Source organism: Oryzias latipes, chromosome 3 (genome assembly GCF_002234675.1).
Source record: "Oryzias latipes chromosome 3, ASM223467v1".
NCBI classification, from domain to species: Eukaryota; Metazoa; Chordata; class Actinopteri; order Beloniformes; family Adrianichthyidae; genus Oryzias; species Oryzias latipes.
The window spans coordinates 16,572,295-16,595,149 of NC_019861.2; the positions used below are offsets into that span (position 1 = coordinate 16,572,295).

General features: G+C 39.7%; 2 protein-coding genes across 3 annotated transcripts; one reads left to right on the forward strand and one right to left on the reverse strand.

Moving 5' to 3' along the window:
- tpp2 (tripeptidyl peptidase 2) lies at positions 1-17,424 on the forward strand. Of its 2 annotated transcripts, XM_023953393.1 has the most exons (29): positions 1-363; positions 2,355-2,483; positions 2,639-2,734; positions 2,912-3,016; positions 3,382-3,506; positions 3,612-3,775; positions 3,941-4,095; positions 4,172-4,248; positions 4,332-4,459; positions 4,667-4,915; positions 5,014-5,129; positions 5,230-5,401; positions 5,489-5,646; positions 5,726-5,802; positions 5,876-5,982; positions 6,417-6,571; positions 6,691-6,807; positions 6,898-6,998; positions 7,075-7,171; positions 7,253-7,390; positions 8,219-8,463; positions 8,720-8,798; positions 13,423-13,461; positions 13,773-13,930; positions 14,020-14,116; positions 14,246-14,376; positions 14,553-14,802; positions 15,083-15,202; positions 15,322-17,424. In XM_023953393.1, the coding sequence occupies exons 1-29, from the start codon at positions 199-201 to the stop codon at positions 15,409-15,411; spliced, it is 3,840 nt and encodes a 1,279-aa protein (XP_023809161.1). In that variant the 5' UTR covers positions 1-198; the 3' UTR covers positions 15,412-17,424. The 2 variants fall into 2 exon arrangements, with proteins under 2 accessions (XP_023809161.1, XP_023809162.1); XM_023953394.1 differs by lacking the exon at positions 13,423-13,461 and having other exon boundaries at positions 3-363.
- Positions 17,425-17,676: 252 nt separating this feature from the next.
- On the reverse strand, positions 17,677-22,492 carry LOC101173774. Its single transcript, XM_004067149.3, has 8 exons — positions 22,393-22,492; positions 22,070-22,190; positions 21,837-22,000; positions 21,076-21,193; positions 20,379-20,999; positions 19,930-20,078; positions 19,716-19,833; positions 17,677-18,750 (listed from the first exon to the last, which is right to left on the reverse strand). The coding sequence occupies exons 2-8, from the start codon at positions 22,179-22,181 to the stop codon at positions 18,353-18,355; spliced, it is 1,680 nt and encodes a 559-aa protein (XP_004067197.1). The 5' UTR covers positions 22,182-22,190; positions 22,393-22,492; the 3' UTR covers positions 17,677-18,352.
- Positions 22,493-22,855: the final 363 nt, after the last annotated feature.

Genomic DNA, 22,855 nt, shown 5'->3' on the forward strand with positions numbered 1-22,855 from the left:
TAGAATTGTCGCTTTGTAAACGGTTTCCTCCGTGTAAAAAATAATATTTGTTTATGTTGGTTGTCCCCGGCTGTGGATGGGCAGGCGCTGCGCCTTTAACGAGCCGTTGTCCCCGGTCTCTCGCACCCATCACCGTGTTGCTCTCCGTCTCTTCCCCATTTCGCTGCTTTGAATTTATTGTCGCTCTTTTGTATCATCATGGCTGCTCATTCTAGTGAAGAACCGTTCCCCTTCCACGGACTGCTCCCCAAGAAAGAGACCGGCGCCGCCTCCCATCTGTCCAGGTTCCCCGAATATGACGGGCGAGGGGTGCTCATCGCTATCCTCGACACCGGAGTGGATCCCGGTGCCCCCGGCATGCAGGTACACTTGACCGGCGGCTGCCTCGTGTTAGCTTAGATTTAGCAGCTGGAAGCTAAGAAAGCTAAAGGGCCGACGTAATTTCTACGCAGTCACCGTAAGACACAAGTGAACCCACATGCTAGCAGGAGCAAAAAACACAACAATAAATCTCTTTTTATTACATTTTATGATAGTCAGACTATTTAAATTAAAAGAAGAAATACTTTAAAGTTGGTAAAACCACCTGTCAATTTCTGTTAGTTCCTGGAATAGTAGAAAGCAAACTAGCATCACATTAGCGTGTACGGTAAATCACTTGCTAGCCAGGAAAGATACTCCATTTACTATTAACTTTTTAGAAATTGCTAAGCATATCAGCTAACTGTTGCGTTTTCTTATGAAAGCCTTAAACCGTGATGGCGAAATAACTGTCGGTGAATTAAACTGCTGTCACAATTTCAAAGCTAAAAACAGAACCCTGTAAACACGTTTACAAATATATAGGATAAAAGGTCACTAAAGTGGTTTGCAGCTACTAAGCTAGCTTTTTATTTGTAGCATTTACTAGCTTAAGCAAAATACTTGGTCCCATCAATCCGGTTAACAGAAACAGAAGATAAAACTAAATGAAACATTTGAACTGTCAATTCAGAGTGGAAGCTGTGCTAGTTTCTGGTGTTAGATTTCTAACAGCCAAAAGAAAAGTAAAACATACAAGACACAAAACGTATTTCTTTTCTACAGGTCATAATTTGAAAATTGTGTAAATATTAGTGTATTTTAAAATAGAAAAATAGCAATTTAACAACAAAACATTAATAAAAACATAAAAAAGGACATTTTCCAAGTAAAGACATCATTAAAAATAAGATATAAAGAAGACTGGCCAAAGAACAGATAGTTGAGCATACGTTTTAATGTATATATAGCTAATTATGTACTTTTATTGCCATATTTAAATAAAGAACTACACTTTTTTTTTCATTTGTCTTTACTAATAAAGATACAACTTTTCTGCTACCTTGACCTTAAAATAATTTCACCAACTGTTCACAAATAGAAAAAAAAACACCCTAAATTCATATGGGGCTAAATCAGTGTTCAGTCAAATCTCAATCTCTGTTCTGTACTGTTGACTGGTTTTCCCTTGTTTTCATTCTAAGATGACATATTTTTGTCTTCTTTTGTCACTGTGCTTTAGTGACTATAAACAGCTTCTTATAATTAACCTTACAGCTTCTGTCAGATCAGAATTATCCATCCATCTATTTTTATAACCTGCAATATCCCTTAGAGCTCACAAGGTTGCTGCAGCCCAGTTGTGGACAAACCAGGGCCCGGGGGTCATGTATGGCCTGGGCGCCAAACTGGAATAAATTATATTGATAATCTTTATAGAGGTTTTATTTTCCACTCATAAATGGTTCTCTGCAAATAAAGTAACCTTTGCTGAGATGTAGAAAGTTATTTGCTGTTTTTCTGATGTTTCTGACCATTCCAACTGCAGATGAACGCAGCATTTCTCTAATTTAGCATTTTCCCTGAGGGAGATCAATCCATCTGTGCAATTGGCTCGAAAATGAGAACAAAATCCAAAATGTTCAGTTTTAAAATATATAAACCCATTTTTAATCAGTTCAAGCAGGTTTTCATCAAGATTCCGTGTTATTATTTCTTCCTCTGATGAGGTGGACTACCAAAACGTCCCACACATCAGCTCCAGCTTCGTCAAATTTTAGAACCCTCTTTGGCCCACGAGTCTCAATCCAAAATACATTAAGAAAAGTTTGCTCACCCCTGCCATAGCCTGTCCTGGCTGCTGTTGGGTGAAGGCCGGGTAAATCATGGACTGTTGCAGGGCCAAACAATCACTCCCACACATGCACATGCAACATGCAAACATGTAAACTCCACACAAAGGACCCTGCCCGAAATTGAACCAGGGTTGTTTCTCTGTGTATAACTCTAAAATAAATCTATTTTTCAGCAGTACTATTTTTTATTTTTTTAAGGTCACAACTGAAGGGAAGCCAAAGATTGTGGACATCATCGATACCACAGGCAGTGGGGACGTGAACATGACTACGGTGGCAGAAGCCAAAGATGGGACAATCACTGGTCTGTCTGGTAGAATACTTAAGGTGGGTTGAGAAGTCTCTTGAAAGAAACAGAATTGATGGTTAAGAAAACAACAACAGCTACTTCTGAAATATTCTGCCTCATGTTAATGTCCTCCATCTGAAGACATGTGTGTTAACTGTAAGTCTCTTGCTGTGTTTTTTTTTACATCTTTCAGATTCCTCCAGCATGGGTCAATCCAACAGGGAAGTTTCGCATTGGAGTTAAAAATGGCTATGAATTCTTCCCCAAGGCTCTTAAAGAAAGGATACAGGTAGGAAGATGTGATTGTACTTTAGTGTTTTGTTATTTTTTTATGGGTAATTTAGCTTTTTTGGCTGTTTTGAATCCTAAGAAAAAGAAGTGCAATATATTGCCAGACATAAAAAAGTCATGTTATCATTTCTTGTGGCCTTTTTTTAAATATGCTTTTATTGTTTTGTAATATTAGAAAGAGCGAAAGGAGAAAATATGGGATCCGGCACACAGAGCGGCACTTGCTGAGGTCTGTCGCAAGTTAGACGAGTTTGAGCTCTCCCATCCGACTCCTTCACAGGTTAGACTTGACTTCTTCCTTCATGTTTCCACTGAGTTTTTCTGTTTCCTTCGGCAAAAAACTCATGTATTTTAGGTACCAGATAACAGGGTTAGGTATTATAGTACATTAAAGTGGTTCTTGAGTTTTGGTGTTTAAATACGTAGGTAATACATGAGACTCTCAATCCAAAATACATTAAGCAAAGTATGTAAAAACACTGATTATACTAATTCTATTCACTTTTTCCATCTTATTTAAAACATTGTAAAGTCAGTTTGTATTTAAAAATCCACCATCCTGACCCAATCTAGTTTGTGAGAGCTCACCTTTTTCTGTCTTTACATTTGACAACAATCTGATAATCTGACAATAATCTTCTCCAGAGTGAGAAGCTGCAGAAAGAAGAGCTGCAGAGTCAGTCAGAGCTTCTAGCATCCCTGGAAAAGAAGTACAGCGATCCTGGTCCTGTGTATGACTGTGTGCTCTGGCATGACGGAGTCACGTGGAAGTGAGCAAAGCTCTTCTCCCATCTTTTTACGCTTCCTTCTCCCATCTTCCCCTCTTTACACAGTACGCTCACAGGCCTTTCTACGCGTCTGTTTGTTGTTGTCAGGGCTGTGGTGGACACATCTGAGTGTGGGGAACTGTCGCAGTGCACTGTGCTCAGCTCCTACAAAGAAAACCAAGAGTATGCCTCATTAGGAACTGTGGAGATGCTTAATTATTCCATAAACATTTACGACGAGGGAAGCACACTCTGCATCGTCACCAGTGGAGGTGAGTTAACATGAAGTTGAAATGACAAATCCTGGCTGTTATTACTGATATATCTTTCTGAAGTAATGTTGCACATTTCACTTTAAATAATCTTTCAGTTTTAAACTTACTTGAGAAATAGTGAAAAAATGAAAGTTTACATTTGCTTACGTGTCTGTTCTTAAGGGGCTCATGGGACACATGTTGCAAGCATTGCAGCTGGCTACTTCCCAGAGGAACCCGAGCGTAACGGTGTGGCCCCTGGTGCACAGATTCTGGCTCTGAAAATTGGTGACACTCGCCTCAGCACCATGGAAACGGGAACTGGACTCATACGCGCCGTAAGACAATTGAAAATAACAATCCATGTGACATTTTTGGCCCAACTGATATTTTGCATCTGTCCTTCATTAAAAGATGATTGAAGTCATCAACTACAAGTGTGACCTGGTGAATTATAGCTACGGGGAAGCCACCCATTGGCCCAACTCAGGGTGAGTGTTGAAATGTGGGCATTTTGTGGGCCTGGACCTGTCGCCTCTTTCCTGTTAGTAACATGTTGGTAAATGTTTTCCAGGAGGATTTGTGAAGTGATCACAGAGGCTGTGCAGAAGCACAATGTGATTTTTGTGTCCAGTGCGGGGAACAATGGCCCCTGCCTTTCCACTGTTGGTTGTCCTGGAGGAACCACCAGCAGTGTCATAGGTACATGTCCACGTTTGAAAACAATAGATTCATATTTATTTTTACTGATTTCACAGACAGACTTTAATATCTGGATTTACTCTGTAGAGAAGATTGAAGCCTATGCAATAGGCAATAAGAATAAGAATGTCACCACAGACGCATGCATCAGGCTTTAGGTTCAAATCGTTGTTGATCTGCTTAAGTCCTACTCTCTCTTTCCTGAAGGGGTTGGCGCTTATGTGACCCCAGACATGATGGTGGCAGAGTATTCCCTTCGAGAGAAGCTGCCTCCCAACCAGTACACCTGGTCGTCGCGGGGCCCCAGCACTGATGGAGCCTTGGGGGTTAGCATCAGTGCTCCCGGCGGCGCCATCGCATCTGTTCCGAACTGGACGCTTCGGGGGACACAGCTGATGAATGGCACATCCATGTCATCCCCAAATGCCTGTGGAGTCATCGCACTAGTTCTCTCAGGTGGGTTCTATACTTATCAGAGGAAAGTGTGTGTGTATATACAATACAACAATGTATACAATTTTTATTTATTTATTTTTATTTTTTTTGTTCTGAAGGTCTGAAGCAGATTGGGATCCGTACGTGTGTTCCTGCTGTGAGGAGAGCGCTGGAAAACTCGGCTCTTAAAGTTGAAGACATAGAAGTGTTTGCACAGGGACATGGAATCATTCAGGTGTCCTCATAAAAAATGTCTTCTCTTGCATTGGAGGTTTTGATTGTTGAAAACACTTAAAATTTGCTGTTATGTAACATGCATCCCTTACTCGTCTCAGGTGGACAGAGCGTTAGACTACCTCACTCAGAACGCTTCTTTACCCACAAGCCAGCTCGGTTTCACAGTCAGTGTGGGGTCACAGAGAGGCATTTACCTCAGGGATCCATCCCAGGTCCTTGCACCTTCAGATCACAGTGTTGGAATTGAACCCATCTTTCCAGAAAACACAGGTACTTCATGGAGCAGCTATATGTAGAGATTTCATATTGTTGTATTTTTGAATCTCACCCCCTGTGTTTTTTTTCCTCCTTCCACAGAAAACTCTGAGCGAATCTCCTTGCAGCTCCACTTGGCCCTCACCTGCACTGCGCCGTGGGTTCAGTGTCCCTCCCATCTCGAGCTGATGAACCAGTGTCGTCACGTTAATGTTCGCGTCGATCCTCTGGGACTGAGAGAAGGAGTGCATTACGCAGAGGTGACTATCCGATGGTGGAGAAGAGTATGAATTCAGTGTTTTTGTGCAGCTTAACGTTTACGATGGCTGTACTTTTCAGGTGTGTGGCTACGACACAGCAGCACCCGGCTGTGGCCCGCTGTTCCGAGTGCCAATCACGGTTATTATACCTGTCAAGTAGGTTCTCGTCTGTCATCAAAGGAGAACATTGCCAGTTCTTTGTTTTTAATGTCTCTTTTTCCTCCGTCAGAGTGACAAACAGTCGTAACCAGGAGGTGAGTTTCACAGATGTCCACTTTAGACCAGGACAGATCAGACGGCACTTTATCACCGTTCCTCAGGGAGCCTCTTGGGCAGGTTAGCGTCTCATTTGTCATAAAAGTAGAATTTGTTCTGCAACTGAAAGGTTTTGATCAAGATCAATGAATATTTAATAGTTTTCTTAATGAACATTTTGACATATTTCTTTTTTCATATTAATTGGTTCGTTCAGCTGTTTATTTCTCAGTCAAAAGGTCAGCCTTATTGCTGTTATGTAACAGGAGCATCTGTTTAACCAAATAGTTTATCATTCTTTTGGATCAATGTCTGCATCATCTTATAGGAGGACAAGGTACATTTAAATGCATTCTAATCTGTATTCTGTAGAGATTACCTGCAGGATTATTCTGTAAAAAAAAATTTAAGCTCTTATACATGTTTTCTTGCATGCACTTCAAAAATTGTGAGGAAAAAAGTGTTTTTTTCTCCTCCCCCTCATTGACCACATTTTCTCTTGTGTTGTGCCACAGAGATCACACTGACGTCTCACTCAGGAGACGTGTCATCAAAGTTTGTTCTTCATGCGGTGCACCTGGTCAAGCAGAAAGCCTATAGAGCGAACGAATTCTACAAGTTCTCCTCATTGTTGGAGAGAGGATCTCTAACAGAGGCTTTCCCCGTTTTGGTATGGAAAAAATATATATTTGATGATTTTTACTTGGCTCTAAAGTTGAGCTTTGGCTATTTGAGAGCTTTTAGGAAAAAATGTTGCTGAATTTTCCTTGTTTTTTTGTCTTTTTGCAGTCGGGTAGGGTTGTGGAGCTGTGCATAGCTCGTTGGTGGGCTAGTCTGGGAGACGTCACTGTGGACTACAGCATCTCGTTCCATGGCCTCTGTGTTTCTCCTTTGCCGCTCCACATCGTAAGAACTTTGCGTGCATCAGTTTAACCCAATAAATTCCCCATCAGACAATTTAGGTTTGTAGTTAATTGTTGATGTGGATGTGTTCAGCACGCTTCAGAGGGAGTGGCTAGTTTTGACGTGTCTTCGCCTCTACGGTATGAGGAGGTTTCTCCCTCAATCACCCTTAAATCATGGGTACAACCTCTGAGGTGAGTGATCGCCCATCCACACACACAGTTAAAACACAACTTCAGTGTTATTTGATTGGTGTTTCTATCATTTCAGGCCTTTGAGTTCAAAGATAAAGGCCTTGGGAATGCGAGATGTTCTACCCAATAACAGACAACTCTATGAGATTGTCCTTACCTACAACTTTCACCAGGTACTTTCTGACACAAAGCGTAACAAATGCATGTTCTGGTGACATTATGCTTCCAAATAATCTTCTTTACTGCTCTCTAAGCCTAAGAGCGGTGAAGTTACGCCCAGCTGCCCCATGCTGTGCGAGCTCCTATACGAGTCTGAATTTGACAGTCAGCTGTGGATGCTGTTTGACCAAAACAAGAGGCTGCTTGGTTCAGGAGACGCCTACCCGCATCAGGTACACTCACTCCCTCGCTCTACAGTAAACCCTTGTTTTTCGCGGGGGTTACGTTCCAAAAAGAACCCGTGATAGGCAAAATCCGTGAAGTAGAAACCTCTATTTTTTTTTCAATTTTAATACAATTAAATAATCTATTATACATTAAAAAGAAAGAACAAACCATTTTACAGGCTCAAGCATTTGTTTCACAAATAAAAGTTCTTTAGAAATGTTTTTTTTTTTTTCAACAAATAACTCTGTACTGTACTGTCAAATAATAATTTTAATCATCAATGTGAACAGAAGGCTTCAAATCGCGGAGATTAGCCCCGCCCACCGCAACCCGAGAGTAATTGAATTAAACGGGAGAAAATTTAAAATGATTATGAAAAAAATACAAAGTACATTGGGACAAATAGCGACTCAGGTGTATTTCACTGCTCTAGCCGCTGCATCCTGACTCCGCTCTGCAGTGTTTTCTTCTTTTGAAGCCCTCGGTGCAGCTGTGTTTGTTCGGGAGAAGAACATAGTGATAGGCAGTTGTTGCTCTTTTTTCTATGGGTTTTAGAGAAACTCGAAATTGCAAGATAATTTGCACGTGCGTGCTGTAAATTTGGCAAGCTGTTTTACGTACGTGTACATATTAAACTGCAGCGTTATTGACGCACAGGTAGAGAAGAAGCGGAGTGACTTCTTAGCCAATCAGAATGCAGAACACAATGCATGATGCAAATCCGTGAAGTAGCGAAACCGTGAAAAGTAAACCGCGTTGTAGCAAGGGATCACTGTATTACTGACAATTGGTAGCGTTTTTCTAACGTGTCCCTACTTTTGTCGCTCCCCAAGTATGCGCTGAAGCTTGAGAAGGGGGACTACAGCGTTCGCCTTCAGGTCCGTCACGAACAGTCCAACGAGCTGGAGCGCCTGAAAGACCTGCCGTTTGTGGTTTCTCATCGTTTATCCACAACCCTCAGTCTGGATATCTACGAGACCCACCGGGCGGCTCTCATGGGCAAGAAGAAGGCAAACTCCGTCACTTTGTGTCCGGGTACCACACATCCATTTTACATCACTGGTCTGCCAGATGACAAGTGAGTGAAAGGGTTTGGTTTCTTGTTTTTCCGCTGTTATGTTGCTCATAAGCACTTCTGTTTAGAAAACCTGACAGGACAAAGTAAACGTCACAATTCGAACGACTAAAGCTCTTTTTCAATTGATTTATTCTTTGTTATTTACATTATCATTCTTCTTATTCTCTGTGTCTTTTACCTTTTTTTCTTTTTGATTTTTGTAGTCTTTTTGGTTTGATTGCTTGAAATAAACCATTTATAAATCCAAATTTTTCAGGATTCCTAAAGGAACAAGTCCAGGCTGCTACATTTTGGGATCTCTCATTGTGCCTAAGAGCGAGTATGGCAAGAAAGCAGTGAGTAGCTGTTACCAATGGTCTCTTTTCTGTGATCAGTACTTTTGTTCAGGGAACTAAAAGGGAAAAAACAAACAGGCAAAACAACTTTTGCACAGTATAACGTAGTTTTAATTTGTAACTATAGAAATAAAATAGAACATTTTTTAGCTAATTTATACAAACTATGCATATTAAAACGCAGTGTGGAGATGTACAGCCTATATAAGTCCAACCTGCGTCTTTAGTATCACTGATTCTGCAAGTTTTCAACCTAAAAAGCTAAGATTGGTATGTAATGTTCATTTTAGAAACACTTCAAATCTGAGAGACTCAGGAAAGTCCACTGTATAATTTCTAAAGAAATGATTTGTGTAATGGAGCATAAATTAAAGATTTGGCTAAAAACAAAATTTAACTGCAGTACTTTGTAATGTAGCTTTGACTGTCAATGACAGCAGTCAATCATTTCCTTTAGGTCTTCAGCTGATGTAGCTGCGGTTTTGGTCCATTCATTCATGCAGATCTTCTCGAGAGCTGTGATGTTTTGGGCTTGTTGCTGGGCAACACACATTTTAAACTTCTCCCACATATTCTCTATTAGATTGAGGTCCAGAGACTGGCTAGACCACTCCAGAACAGCGAAATGCTTCTTACGTAGCCTCTCCTTTGCAATGTGTTTCAAATTATAGTCCTGCTGGAACATGCAGACATGTTTAATCCTCCCTGATTTTAGAAGGTTTTTACCGCAAATCTTATTGTGCATGACCCAATTTTTAAAGGGGACAGTTGCCTGTCCCGTTACCATTAAAAACAGCCCAAATGCATGATGTTTCCACCCTCATGTTTGTGGGTAAAGTGTTGTTGGGATGCATTCTTTCTCCTCAAAACACGACGGGAGGCGTTCATACCCTAGAGTTCCATTTTTGGTCTCGTGTGAGGCCCTATGGACCACTGCTGGATTTGAATCCATGATGACGTTGTGTTAAAAGGGTTCGTTTTTTTAAGTGAAAGACGTTTCGCCTCTTGTCCAGGAGGCTTCTCCATCCAGAGAGCCAATTTTACAGAATCCATGATTTTGAACTACTGTATTCACACTAACAAGCAAGAACAAACAAAGCGTTTGTGAACCAAAGGAAGCCATGACACATGGCTGATCACATGGCATTTAAACCACCAAGTTCATTTTAGTTGTATCCAAAAAAGGAACAGTAATTTTACACAGTTGCGAGTACTTTTATTAACCCATAAAGTCGAGATTAGTGGGTTGTTTTCAGCAGTAATGAGGAAAGTGAAAAAATAGCAGAGAGGAGGATGAAGGTGACTACACCAACTGTAGTAATGGCTTTCAGGATTTCTCCACTCTGCAACGGGTCAATCGGTTTAGTTAAGGGGTCCTTGGTGTCTGAGACGGTGTTGATGATCATCACGAGATCAGACACAATTTTTAGTACTAAATGATTTTTTTTAGTCCCAATCTGACCTTTCTCCAGGTTATGTTCACTCTCCAGTTTGATGCTCAACATGTGTCGTGCTATCTCCTCTCAGCCTTAAATATAAATCTTTGTCATTTGATTACTTTAAAAGTATTGCCTGCTGTTTGGGCTGGTTCTGGGAATTTTTCATTTAATTACAGGGGTAATCTCAGTCCTTGAAGATCAATGTCCTGCTTATAACTTCTTAATGAAAAATCAGCAGGATTCCGGTCTTTAGGTTGAACACCCTATTGGTTCATGTAAACGATAGGATCTGAACCGTGGATGAAGAAAAGATTGAGATTATTGTTGAAGGTCTTCTGATGGAGTTGCTGAGTAAACAGGATTACTCCAAAACAAGCTCCAGGTCATTTCATTTGTCAGAAAGGTTGTGTCCAGATTTTTTTGTCATTAATGCAACAATGAAGTGAAAATTCTGGGAGCTTTGGAGAAGCTTTAATATAATTCTGTATGATTTCAGATACATTTTCCTCTTTTCCAAAACAACTATTGTGTAATTTTGCCTTCAACATGTTGACATGTGAAGGTGTAAAATCAATGCAAAGCATTGAAGATGAAAATGTAAATCAACAGTTTTGACAGTTCAAAATAAATGATAAATTAGTGAAAGTTTGTACTTTTGACAAAGTATTTACACCACTAAGACAGGTCTGAATGATTTATTTGGAGTCCTATACTGTTCATAATTAAATAAATAAATATTTAATTAAATAAATAAATATGACCTCATGCAAATACCCCGTTCAGATGCTTCCAGAGCGGGTTAAAAGAACCAGTCTCTATACTTTGAAGGATATCTTTTTTACTATTACTTCTCCGGGGAACTGTGCAACAGACCCTTAACTTGTGCGCGCGCGCACACACACACACACACACACACACGCACACTGTTGCGCTGCCTGGGCGCTCTGATTTACGCGTAATTTAAGACGTAGTTTGACTGCAGGACCTGAAGCAGAGACTCTGGGATGATCTCATGAACTCAAACATGGAAACATTGTTATCATGTGGAACTATTAGAAATAAATAAACCTGATCTCTTAACACTCTCCATGAGTATTGTGCATCCATGCATTGTTAGTGAGATGAGCACAGGCAACCGCTCCATGTGGCTATCAGGCTAAAAACATTAGCTGGTAGCTCCTCCCACACGTGGCATGTTGCATTCATGGAACTCCAGTTCATAGAAGCTTAGTGGAACTCCAACAACCAACCAGCCTAACTTAGGCCACTACTACATGTTCATGAGAAGATGAAAATTGCCGAACCGACCAAAAAATCACCCGACTTATGTATACTCGCCCAAAGCCACTTTTATCCGCAAATTTAGAACCAAAACTGTCCTATTTCTTGTAACACTGTGGATGTGTTGAGGTGCATACTCCCCCTAGTGTTGAGGGGGGGGGGCATTGCGCCGTCACGTTCACTGAACCATCTTTGATCCACGTAGTCAGGGTGCTGCTGCTCATGTCTGAGTAAAGGAGTAGCCAATCACAAAAGTGTCCCCGCCTTGTCTGGTTTGATTGACAGACAGACTCAGTCTGGTGAAAAAGCCCTTCATGAAATAAATAAGCCATTGTGAAAAACAGCAACATGAAATAAAAACAAAGATACTTTGGAAAATATTGATATTGAAATCCAAGGTTCTGAAAAAAGACGTAGAATTATAATAATATTCCACAAGATTAAAATGAATATTTTAAAATGCTGTTTTAAAATAATGAACAGGCTTTTTAAAGCAAAATGAAATATATTGAATGATACAATGGCAAATTTAAAATATGTGTGCAGGTTTTTCACAATTTCATGATCTTTTTATATATTAATGAGAGATTTATTGGTTGTGTATTTGCATGAGGTCATATTTATTTATTTAATTAAATATTTATTTAAATATGAACAGTAAAGGACTCCATACGTTTAAAGACCTACTCCGATGAATATAGTGTTTTTGTTTCTTTTTATCATGTTCTTGTAGGATTTTTTCATAATTGAGGGCAGTTATAAGGAAAATTAAGCTTAAACGGCTATTTTCTGAGTCTTTCTTTCTTTAAATCATGATGAATTAGGAGCAGACGAAAACATGTCGTTTGAAACGGATTTGCTCCCTGCTCCGCTCCATTCTGATGCATACACTTGCAGACGACTAGATCCATTTACGTCTTTGCTTTCCTCATCTGAACTGTCATCTGGCTCAAAACTGTACGGCTGGATAGCTCCAATATTGCTCGCCGTTTTTGTTGTACAGGTAATATGTTTTGTTGGAGTTGTGAGGCGCTGTGAGATAGTGAGAGAGCATGTAAACGAAGAGCTCTCAGGTATGAGGGTGACGGAAAGGGGGGATGGTGTGGCGCCACGCCAACAATCCCGCCCACAACTCGAATTTCTAACGAGCTCCTGCCGCTCTGCAGAAACTATGTCCTAGAAAATAACAGGTTTTCTGATTTGGGCAAAAATGGCACAATCATTAAAAAAAAACAACTCTAGGAACAATTTAAAAATAGATCAAAAGATGATGGGAGTGGGAATTTAAAGCCCATAAAATTAGTTTTAGTTTTATTGCTAAAATATCAATAGATTACCCAGTGATGGGCTTAATGACGTCCTGTGTGTCTAATTTACTGTATAATGTAAAAAAAAAAGACGTTAAAGATTAGTTTTGATTTTCAGAGGTTACCCTTTATATCTAAATAGCAATGTACAAGTTATTATTTAATTTTATTTTTCCTTATAACTTTTATGATTTTTTTTTCATTCGTTTTTGTTTTGGACCAAATAGATGTGTCTCGGTGTGATCTGAGCGTGTGCGGGATTTGTGGTTATGGCGTCTTTGAGAGCAAAGTGAGAGCCAAACAGTAAAACATCCACATCTGACTCATTTTCAAACATGCATTTGTGGCCTAGTGAATTTTCATCTTTTTACAGAGTAAAATAATAAAACCAAATCACAATTTCATATGTAAAAAAAGAAAAGGAAGGAAGGAAGGGTCTGATTAATTGACTACCTGTGCACCAGGACTTGATGAGGTCACAGGTATGTAGACCGTGTTTGACAGACAGATAGATGACCGGTGAAATGAAAAAGAGCGAATCCTTTTTGGTGTGTTTGTGTTTGTCTCTTCCTTACTGTTTGTTATTCTGACCACCAGGGGCAGGCTTCCGCAAAACGACAAGGAAAATTTAAAAAGGTACTGGACAAGCTAGAGACACTGAACCACAGAGTACCCACTTCTCACCTACCATCCGGAAGTGGCTCTTTTTTATTATTTATTGCTTCATTTTACCTCTGCTTTGATCATTTGTGTATTGGTTTACGCAACATGAACTATTTTTGTAGTAACGTTCAAATTTTCTGGTGGTCAGTTCCAATAAAAATACGTCAAAACATGGACAATCAGAAAAGGGTTAGGGTCATGATATGGACGGGGGAATTATGAATGTGGGATCTTTGAATTAACCGCACAGTGGATCAAGGCTCGTTGTGTGTTTGTCTACACAGGATATTATTCCAGTCATCTACCACTTGATTCCCGCTCCCAACAAAACAAAGAACGGTGGGAAGGAAAAGGAGAAGGACAAGGAGGGAGACAAAGAGAAGGATGTGAAGGAGGAGTTTGCAGAGGCTATGAGAGACTTGAAAATTCAGTGGATGACAAAGTCAGTTATTGTTGGAACCTCATTCATGGCTCATTTTTGCAGAAATTCTTTGAAACTTAAACTATTTTCTTGTATTTTTGTTTGCTCAGGTTAGATTCCAGCTCAGTCTATGATGAACTGGTTGAACTCTATCCAGATTACCTTCCGCTGCATGTGCAGAGGCTGCATCAGCTGGACAACGAAAAGGTAAAAGTACAGCAGAAGGAAACCTGACTATAAGTTTGAAACCCTCCCCGCTGAGAAATGCACAAAAGTGATTTTGAACTAAGATTGTTGACTTACCCCATGACGATGGATCCTTTCTGGTGTGTTAAGGAGCGTGTGAAGCATCTCGGAGAGGTGGTGTCCGCAGCAGACGTGGTCATCTCGCACATCGACCAAACAGTCTTAGCCGTGTACCTCTCCCTGAAGACTGATCCCCGGCCGGACGCCGCTTCCATCAAGACGTAAGGACTGCTGGTTTGAAGTTTTAAACGTTTTATTTTGAAGGATTACAAATTAAATCTTTACATAATCAGTGTAGTCACTTGAAAACTAGAAAAAGTTCTTGCTATTAAATCGATGTTGTTTTGTAAATGTCTGCTTTTCTCAGACTGATGCAACTGACTGATGTGTTTTTCAGAGACATGGAGAAGCAGAAGTCCTCTTTGCTGGACGCGCTGTGCAGGAAAGGCTGCGCTCTGGCTGACCAGCTGCTGCTGCCCTCTGCCACGCAGGATGGCGCCGGCGCCGTCTATGCAGGACAGACTCCAGCAACAGAGGCCGTGGAGCAGGTGGCCAGCAGCTGTGATGATGTCCTGCAGAACGTGGCCACGGCTCTCACAGATGTATTTTGGGAGGTTCAAAAATGGGCGGAGCTAACCGACACTAAGGTGAGAACATGTGTACAGGACTTTTAAAGGCTTTGATTTTATTTACAGAGACATGTTAGTATTTAGATTCAATCTACTGGCTTTGTTTATCACATTTGAATGTGCTGGGGAGGATGCAGATACTCTGGAGCAACAGACTTTATTGGTTTTGGTCCAATAGCAAAAAGAAGCATATTTACAATATACTGAAAACTCCGTTTCAATGTTATGTCAATGCACAACCCCAATGAGAGGTCTTTCTACTAATCTTAACATTTTGTGTTGTGCTTATCCTTTTTAGGTTTTGTCGTTTTCCTACAAACACGCTCTCGTGAGTAAGATGTATGGGCGAGCCTTAAAATATGCTTCCAAGATGGTGGAGGAGAAGCCCAGCAAAGAGAACATGAGAAACTGCATCCAGGTATCTGTGCTGCTGCCACATATATTCTATACACACACGTACGTTTGTAGAGAGCATCAATGTAACACTTTATCACAGTTTTTTTTAACTAAAACCTTCTACTGTGTTTTGGTTTACAGCTCATGCATCAACTTGGATGGACTCACTGTTCTGCGTTCAGCGAGAACTGGCTTCCTGTCATGTATCCTGCAGACTACACACCCTTCTAAGAGCATGCACAAGAGCATGCATGAGCAGCATGGCCATATTTATTATCTGGGTTTTGGTTTTGTTTTTTTGTAGCTGATTGTCCAGCTGTGAACATTTTTCATCTTTGTCTTTTTGGCACAAAAGGAATCTAGTTTGATGCCCAGCACACCTTGTGAGGGGAACGTTTATCCTGCAGTCAAACTGGCTCTGCTGATGTTTTGAATTCAGCCAACAGAGGGGGGGGGGATTTAGCTCGCAACTCATTTTGGTTGGCTGTTGGTCTGCAGTATTTCATATCCATCCGTCATCAGGTGTCTACATCAAAAGAAAAGCCAGTTTAGACTCAAATGCATAAAAAAGACCAGGATTCTGCTCCTTTCAAGTTGCTTCAATGAAAACTAAAACTGACTGACTTGCTGCTGCACCATGTTCAGACCCGCAGACTGATCATAGAATAAAAAGGGACACGTGTTCGGACTTCCATGTTTTATTATTATTTTCTCTGTTGCTCCATCCAGGTGTCTATGGTAGAGTCTTTGTTGCATTTTTAACTGTCTCAGTGTTGAGGTGCCTTTCTTCATGTACCTTACTGTTTCTGTTGGGAGGAAATTAACTGAGATTTTTTTTTTAGCACATTTCATCTGTGGTTTCACCCACCAGCTTCCTGTCACAATCACTCATATCACTTTGGCGCCATATTTGATTTCTCAGCGGACCTCACAATGATCCAGGCAGCAGGAGGATGTTCATAGATGACTTTGATTTTTTTTTGTCCAGTATTAAACAGTTTTTGTTTTTTTGTGCTGTTCAGACGGCTGCACTTGGTCAGTGACTTATAATACTGTACATACACAACACACCAATATAAGACACAATAGATATTTAATACAAATATTATTGTCATTGGAGTATTTTGCATATATGCATGTTTTTAGAGTGTAAGCAGAACTCTTTAGAAGTAGATTTTTGTTTCAACCTGGTAGATTTTAAATATTTGACTTGTTTTTTTTTTTTAAAGATATTTTTTGCAAACATATACCTGTTTTCTTGCGTACACAAATATCTGGGTACACACATTTCTCAATGCAAATTCAATCATTTTAAGGAACAGCTTGAGTTCTAGCTGTTGTTTTTTTTTAAATCACAAACCTTTAAATGTTAAGTTTTCACCTTGGATTTGATTGTGCAAGCGTTTTTTTTTTTTTTTTTTTTTTTTTTTTAAGAATACGTCTATATGGATTGTGTTTGCTGGAGCTGGATGGTGTTGGATTTAGTCATCCCCACCCTCTTGGCAATCAGAAAAGACTATTTGGAACCTTATCTAACCAGCTTTTGTAAAAGGTTTTGTTGATATGCAAGAGTTTATGATGTGTGAAAAGGTTGTTGACACTTTTCATTAGTGAAGAAATAACTGTAGACTTTAAATGCCTATACCAATTTGACACCATTTAGACCTTTGGAGTGGAAACACTCAACATCTACGATTTTATTAATTAGAAAAGTTTAAATAAAACTATAAGTTTAAATGATGAGCTAAAATATTGAGGAAATGTTTAAGTTCAACCATTTTTAGCACCATCGGCAAGGTCAACTGGATGGGTTTGTCATATTTTCTGTTTTTATCCTGCCTCACTCTTTTTATTTTTTTTTATTGTGTGTTGATTTAACAACCCATATCTTCAGGACTGAGCTCTACTGTGCATGTTGCCAATGACAGTCTCCAAAATGGCCTTACTTTTCAACACAGGATTCTTACCTGCAACCTCTGACATGGAACAGACTCTTCCCTTCTGTTGCTGTCACTCTGCTCGCATCAGGAAAGCTCCACAGAAATGCTAATCATGGATGTTACGTGTTTATATTTATAGCCATAGGATTTTAAAGAATGTTTCGAGGTAAAGGTTGAATGTTTGTTTCATGTTTTTACCCCTCTGTTCTGGATGGGTTTGGGAAATGTCATGGTTTTTTTTTCTTTGACTTCATATAGAGATAAGTCACAAATTACACTCAATAAAATTATTTGGAAGAAGTTGCATTTATGTTTTTGTTTCAATAGCTGGTAGCAAACAATGGAAAGAAAAAACAAAAGTGAACTGAAATTAAGTCATGCTATACAAAAAATGTGTGAAAAAACAGCATAAAAGGTTGACATTTTGATATGGAAACATTTTAGAAACTTCCAAAGCATCAATTTAGCTGCAAAAAGGTTGAATGAATCACAAAAGGAAAAGAATTGGAGTAGACATTAAATAATAGAAAAAGCCACACTAAAAAAAGGAGCAAAATATAACTATCTGGAATTTAATACATGTAAAAATAAAGACTTTCATGATTAAAAACAGACTTAACTCCTGTTAAAAACTGCAAGATACAAACTAAAGTCAAGGAACTGCTTTAAAATGAGATCAAATAACTCTGGTCTTCGACATCCAAACAGGAACTGACAGCTCAGTCCTGGTTTTTTCAAATAAGGCAGAAAACACCAGCCTGGCTGTCCTTTTTAAACTTCCAGCTTTCCTTTTTAAAGTGTTTCCCACCACATTTTATTTACAGCTTGAACAACTGTCAACTTTAAAGCCAAAGTTAGGTTTTTTCTTCTTTTATTTTAACTTCAGATGGAAAAAACATATTTTCCATCTAAATGTTCACAAAATGCTCTTCTTTCTAACTTTGCTTGGATTTGATTTTGGCTAAAGAGATACAAAATGAGGAGGATTTGATGGTTTTATCTCCAAGGATATAAGTGTGACAAATATGTGACAAGCCTGTAGAAAGGGTTTCTTAAGAATCATCTTTGTGACTCATCTAACTGCAGTAACCAAGACAGATTAAACAAAAAAGGCTGTAAACTCAAAGGTCATTGGCAAGTAAACTTCATGCGGAGAATTCTTTTGATCAAGTTGTCTAATAAAGTTTTAAAAATTTCTGCCTGCAGAGAGGCAGACGATCATCCGTTGAGTTTCATTTCACCTTTCCCTGTCTGCTAGTGGCCATGAAGATCTTCATCTCTCCATCTTCAGCCAGCAGGCTTGTGTGAAAGGCCCGTTTGAAGTTCTCAGTGAAAGTCAGATCCATCTCAAACCTGACCTTGTTGGCCCAGATCAGAGTGGTTCCAGGTTGGCAAAAATGCTTCATGGTGGCCAGGAGCTCGTCCAGATAGTCATGATAGTAGACCACATCAGCTGCCAGCACGTAGTCGTACCTGTAGACAGATGAGGGGTATGTGTGCTCCAGGTCAAAGCCCCAGGACAGAGGGGCTACCCGAGGGGTGTGTCTGCAGCGCCCCCTGGTGTTCCTCATTACATTGGCCTTGAGATTGCTGAGCACCTGTGGCAGGTCTGTCGCTGTGACCACACCTCCTGAAGAAATAGAAATTTTGCCAGTGCATAATTAGGAGATCTAATTAGTTATTGCACTAACAACAACACCCTAAAATGGAGTTTTGCATTGATCATTTTACCACATTCCAGTGTGAAACTGATTCTGTTTTTATTCTTTTACAACCTGAACTTCTCATTTATTGCTCATACCTGGTTTCAAAAACTAAAGCTGCTCCTTGTTGTTTGACCTGTCTTAGATCATGATCTTGTATTTTAACCAATTTTTCTGTTTTTACGTCTCAGATCTTCCTTGTTAGTCTATATAGTTTTTTTGTTGTAATATTTCCTTTTTCTGTTTAAATCAATTCTTTAATTATCAAGGTTCTGTCCAAAATTGACCAAAATAGGTATGAAATCCATTTATTTACCCGATTTCTTTGATTTTTTTTTAATTGTATAACAGCAGCGATTTATGACATCCCAGCAATGAACAAAAGCCTGCAGTTTTAACTAACAATGGGCTAAAAATTTTTTATTAGTTTTTAATTTACAAAAAATTGTTTGAACCAAGGCTTTCCAACACTGCTACCCCAACCTTTCTTGCTGCTGATTACCTGGATCAGGTGAGATCAGCCAATCAGAGTGAATCAACTAATCAGAAGCGAACAGAAAACTGAACAGAGCACTCAAATGATTAATAAAGACTGAGAGTCTCATAGAGGATTTTATTAATCAGAATAAACACGATGAATCATCTTTATTTTTTTAAGCACTAAATATATATCAGAAAATGTGATTGCTGTTGTTCTTGTAGACTCTTTAACTGCTGAATTGAGATGACCGTCCATGAAATAAAAGTTTTCAAATAAATTACTCATAAATACTCACTATCAGTGCTTTTTAACAAAATGCTACCACAGGCAGATTCATTGAGAGTAAATGAATCTGCTCCTGTTATGTCAGGTCAAGTTTGATGGTTTGAAACAAACTGGTTATGTACTCACCCAGTAGAGTAGCTACAATGGAAACCAGTCCTGTTCCTGCTCCCAGTTCCAGGATGGTTTTCCCCTCCAGGTTGACGGCGTGTTTGTTGTTCTCCAGAAAGGAGCACAAAGCCAAAGCCTGCAGACAAATCATGTCACAGACTACATAACTCTTTACGACATTATGAAATGCTTGTGCTTTAAAAATTGCAAGCATTCTCTTAGGAATACTTACAGCTGGCCACATGACTCCCCCAAATGGCTCCGTTGACTCATAAATGACAATGTCTTCCCCCACGTAATGATAGATTTCTTTTCCAAGGCTGAAAATGACGCTGGGGACAAAATTGTGCCGCATGGCCTTCTCTGCCATGGAGTCCTGATCTGTGAAGACAAACAATAAACATCCTTTTAGATTGACATAATTGATTCCAATAATAACAAATTATGATTTCTTAGATGACAAATCTTAGGTTTCATTAGAACAGATTTAGCAAATCTGTTTAAAGTTTTTCATCTAACTCTTAAGATACCAACTATAGTATTTATGTACTGAGAAAAAGTCCAGGCAAATTCTGATAGAAAATACAATTACTGTTTCCTGCAAGTAAAATAAATATTCACAACCAGGATAAGTAAAGTAGTAAGAATAAAGCATTTTATTGTTATTTCTGAATGACTTACTTGAAATATTGTTTGAAGATGTTTCATCTTCACCCTTGTCCTCTCTGTGGTCCACTATTTGTTCATCCTCTGAGCTATTTTTCTCTTCTTGTGTTTGTACGAACATCCCACATTCATGTTCAGCTTCTTCCCTTTCTTCCAGCTCCCTCATGCTCTCTTCCTCCTCATCCGTCATTGCTTCTTCTCCGTTGCAGGGCAGGGCTCGGATTTCTGTCTCTGTTTCACCAGCCTCTTCTTCGTGTCTGCCAGTGGCCATGAAGATCTTCATCTCTCCATCTTCAGCCAGCAGGCATGTGTGAAAGGCCCGTTTGAAGTTCTCAGTGAAAGTCAGATCCATCTCAAACCTGACCTTGTTGGCCCAGATCAGAGTGGTTCCAGGTTGGCAGAAATGCTTCATGGTGGCCAGGAGCTCGTCCAGATAGTCGTGATGGTAGACCACATCAGCTGCCAGCACGTAGTCGTACCTGTAGATAGATGAGGGGTATGTGTGCTCCAGGTCAAAGCCCCAGGACAGAGGGGCTACCTGAGGGGTGTTTCTGCAGCGCCCCCTGGTGTTCCTGCTCAAGTTGACCCTCAGGTTGCTCAAGACGTCTGGAAGGTCTGTGGCAGTGACCCAGGCTCCTGAGGACAGAAAACAAGAATTACTCTAACAACAGAGCTTTTTGGGCAGTAAAACAGTTCGTGTCCATCTACAAACCCAGTAGTGCAGCTACAATAGACAAAAGACCAGTTCCTGCTCCGATCTCCAGAACTGCTTTGTCCACCAGACTGAGGTGGTCACGATGAGTGTCCAGGTAGTGACACAGAGACAGAGCCTGCAGCAACAAGAGCAGATTTAAATTGGTTCCATGCAGGAAAGATTTATCTTCGACTTCCCCCCACCCTAAAGAAAAAAATCTAAAGTAAACAGTAATATGAAAATATCCTTTTTAAACATTTTACCTCTTATGCAGAAAATTCTTGTGGCACCATTGTTTGTTATGAAGTCAACAAATATTACACTACTTATGAAGGGAAAAACTGCTATGTAAGCATGTTAATTTGTACCCATAAAATGCTAATTTGTGCCCACAACATGCCAATTTGTGTGCACAAAATTCTAAGTTGTCCACACAAAATGCTAATTTGTCCCCAAAAATGCTAATTGGGCCTATTAAATACTAATTTGGGCCCATAAAATGTGTCCACAAAATCCTCATATTTGCCCACAAATATGTCCACAAACTGCTAATTTGTACACGCAAAACATGTGCACAAAATGCCAATTAGTGGCTACGAAATGCTTATTCCTGTGCACAAAATACTAATTCTTGGCCACAAATTGTTAATTTGAGGGACCTTATTTTTTTTTGACATCTCGGACTCTGTAGAGTTTAAAAAACAGTTTCAAAATATTTGAATTTTCTGTTACTTCTTTAGTGTAGCAGGCTGTAGAGGGTTAGGTGTGGTGCCACTCACCGCGGGCCATATCATGCCTGCAAACGAGTCGAAACCCTCTTCAATCACTATTTCCTGACCCACGTAGTGGTACACCTCTTTACCTCCTTTGGAGTAAAAACATGGAGCCCATGCTGCTGTTTTTTTCTGACCTCCAGCACATGAATCCCCACTTTGTGACTCATCTGCAAAAACAAAAACAAACCCTCTCATATCCATACATCAAATAGTTGAACCAATTTAGCTTCTATTACCTGTTTCCTTCTCTTCATGTTCTTCGTCAGTCTCTTCCCTTTCCTCTTCCTCCTCCACCTGTTTTTCCCCCAAACTGGGTTCCTCTAAGGAGCCTTTGGATAAAGTATCCATTGCTTTTTTCTGTGCACAGATTTAAAGAAAAAAAGTTTTGCAATCTCTTTTCTTCCTTTCGTTCTAATTATTATCATTGGCTAAATAGATTAAAATAAATCAATGTAGGCAAATATGCTTATTTGCTGTTTAATGCTATTTAAGTTGACAGCTTTAGCTGCTCAGCTTTGAATCTGTAAATATTTGAAAATGCAGAGTAAAGAAAACATACCCGTCACCTATGAATCCACTGCTTCAGTCCAGTTTAAGATCTTGAATGTAGTCGGACTGATTGTGACTGTGGGGTTATAGACACCCAGCATCCTGCAGAACCCACCCATCGCCATCACACGGCTTCAAGGGTATTTTTAGAGCGTTGCCTTTGAGAACTAAACAGGGGAACGATGCAGAGGCAAAACTCCGGCAAATTCAGAACATGCAAAACAAAAAGGAGTCCAGGCCGGTGCTAAGGCATGAGAGAATGGATGTATTTTATTGATATTCCTTGTCTTTTCCTTCTGCACGTCACAGGAACTTCAGAATTTTTATTGTCTGTGACCTCAAACTGTGTAAGTGCAAAGGAATCCAAAACCTAGAAAAAACAACAACAACAACAACAATTGCATAACAATAATGCCACTAAAACTGTAGTAAAAATATTTCCAAATATTGCAAGTTGAGTAATACATTCTATT

Excerpts from the sequence above, each read along its gene's own strand:
- tpp2 (XM_023953393.1), top strand. The coding sequence starts at position 199 with ATGGCTGCTCATTCTAGTGAAGAACCGTTCCCCTTCCACGGACTGCTC. Across the intron at positions 4,096-4,171 it reads GAACTGGACTCATACGCGCC|ATGATTGAAGTCATCAACTA; the intron begins GTAAGACAATTG and ends CTTCATTAAAAG. Across the intron at positions 13,462-13,772 it reads GACAAGGAAAATTTAAAAAG|GATATTATTCCAGTCATCTA; the intron begins GTACTGGACAAG and ends TTGTCTACACAG.
- LOC101173774 (XM_004067149.3), bottom strand. The coding sequence starts at position 22,181 with ATGGATACTTTATCCAAAGGCTCCTTAGAGGAACCCAGTTTGGGGGAA. Across the intron at positions 22,001-22,069 it reads ACATGAAGAGAAGGAAACAG|ATGAGTCACAAAGTGGGGAT; the intron begins GTAATAGAAGCT and ends TTGTTTTTGCAG. Across the intron at positions 19,834-19,929 it reads GGGGAGTCATGTGGCCAGCT|GCTTTGGCTTTGTGCTCCTT; the intron begins GTAAGTATTCCT and ends ATTTGTCTGCAG.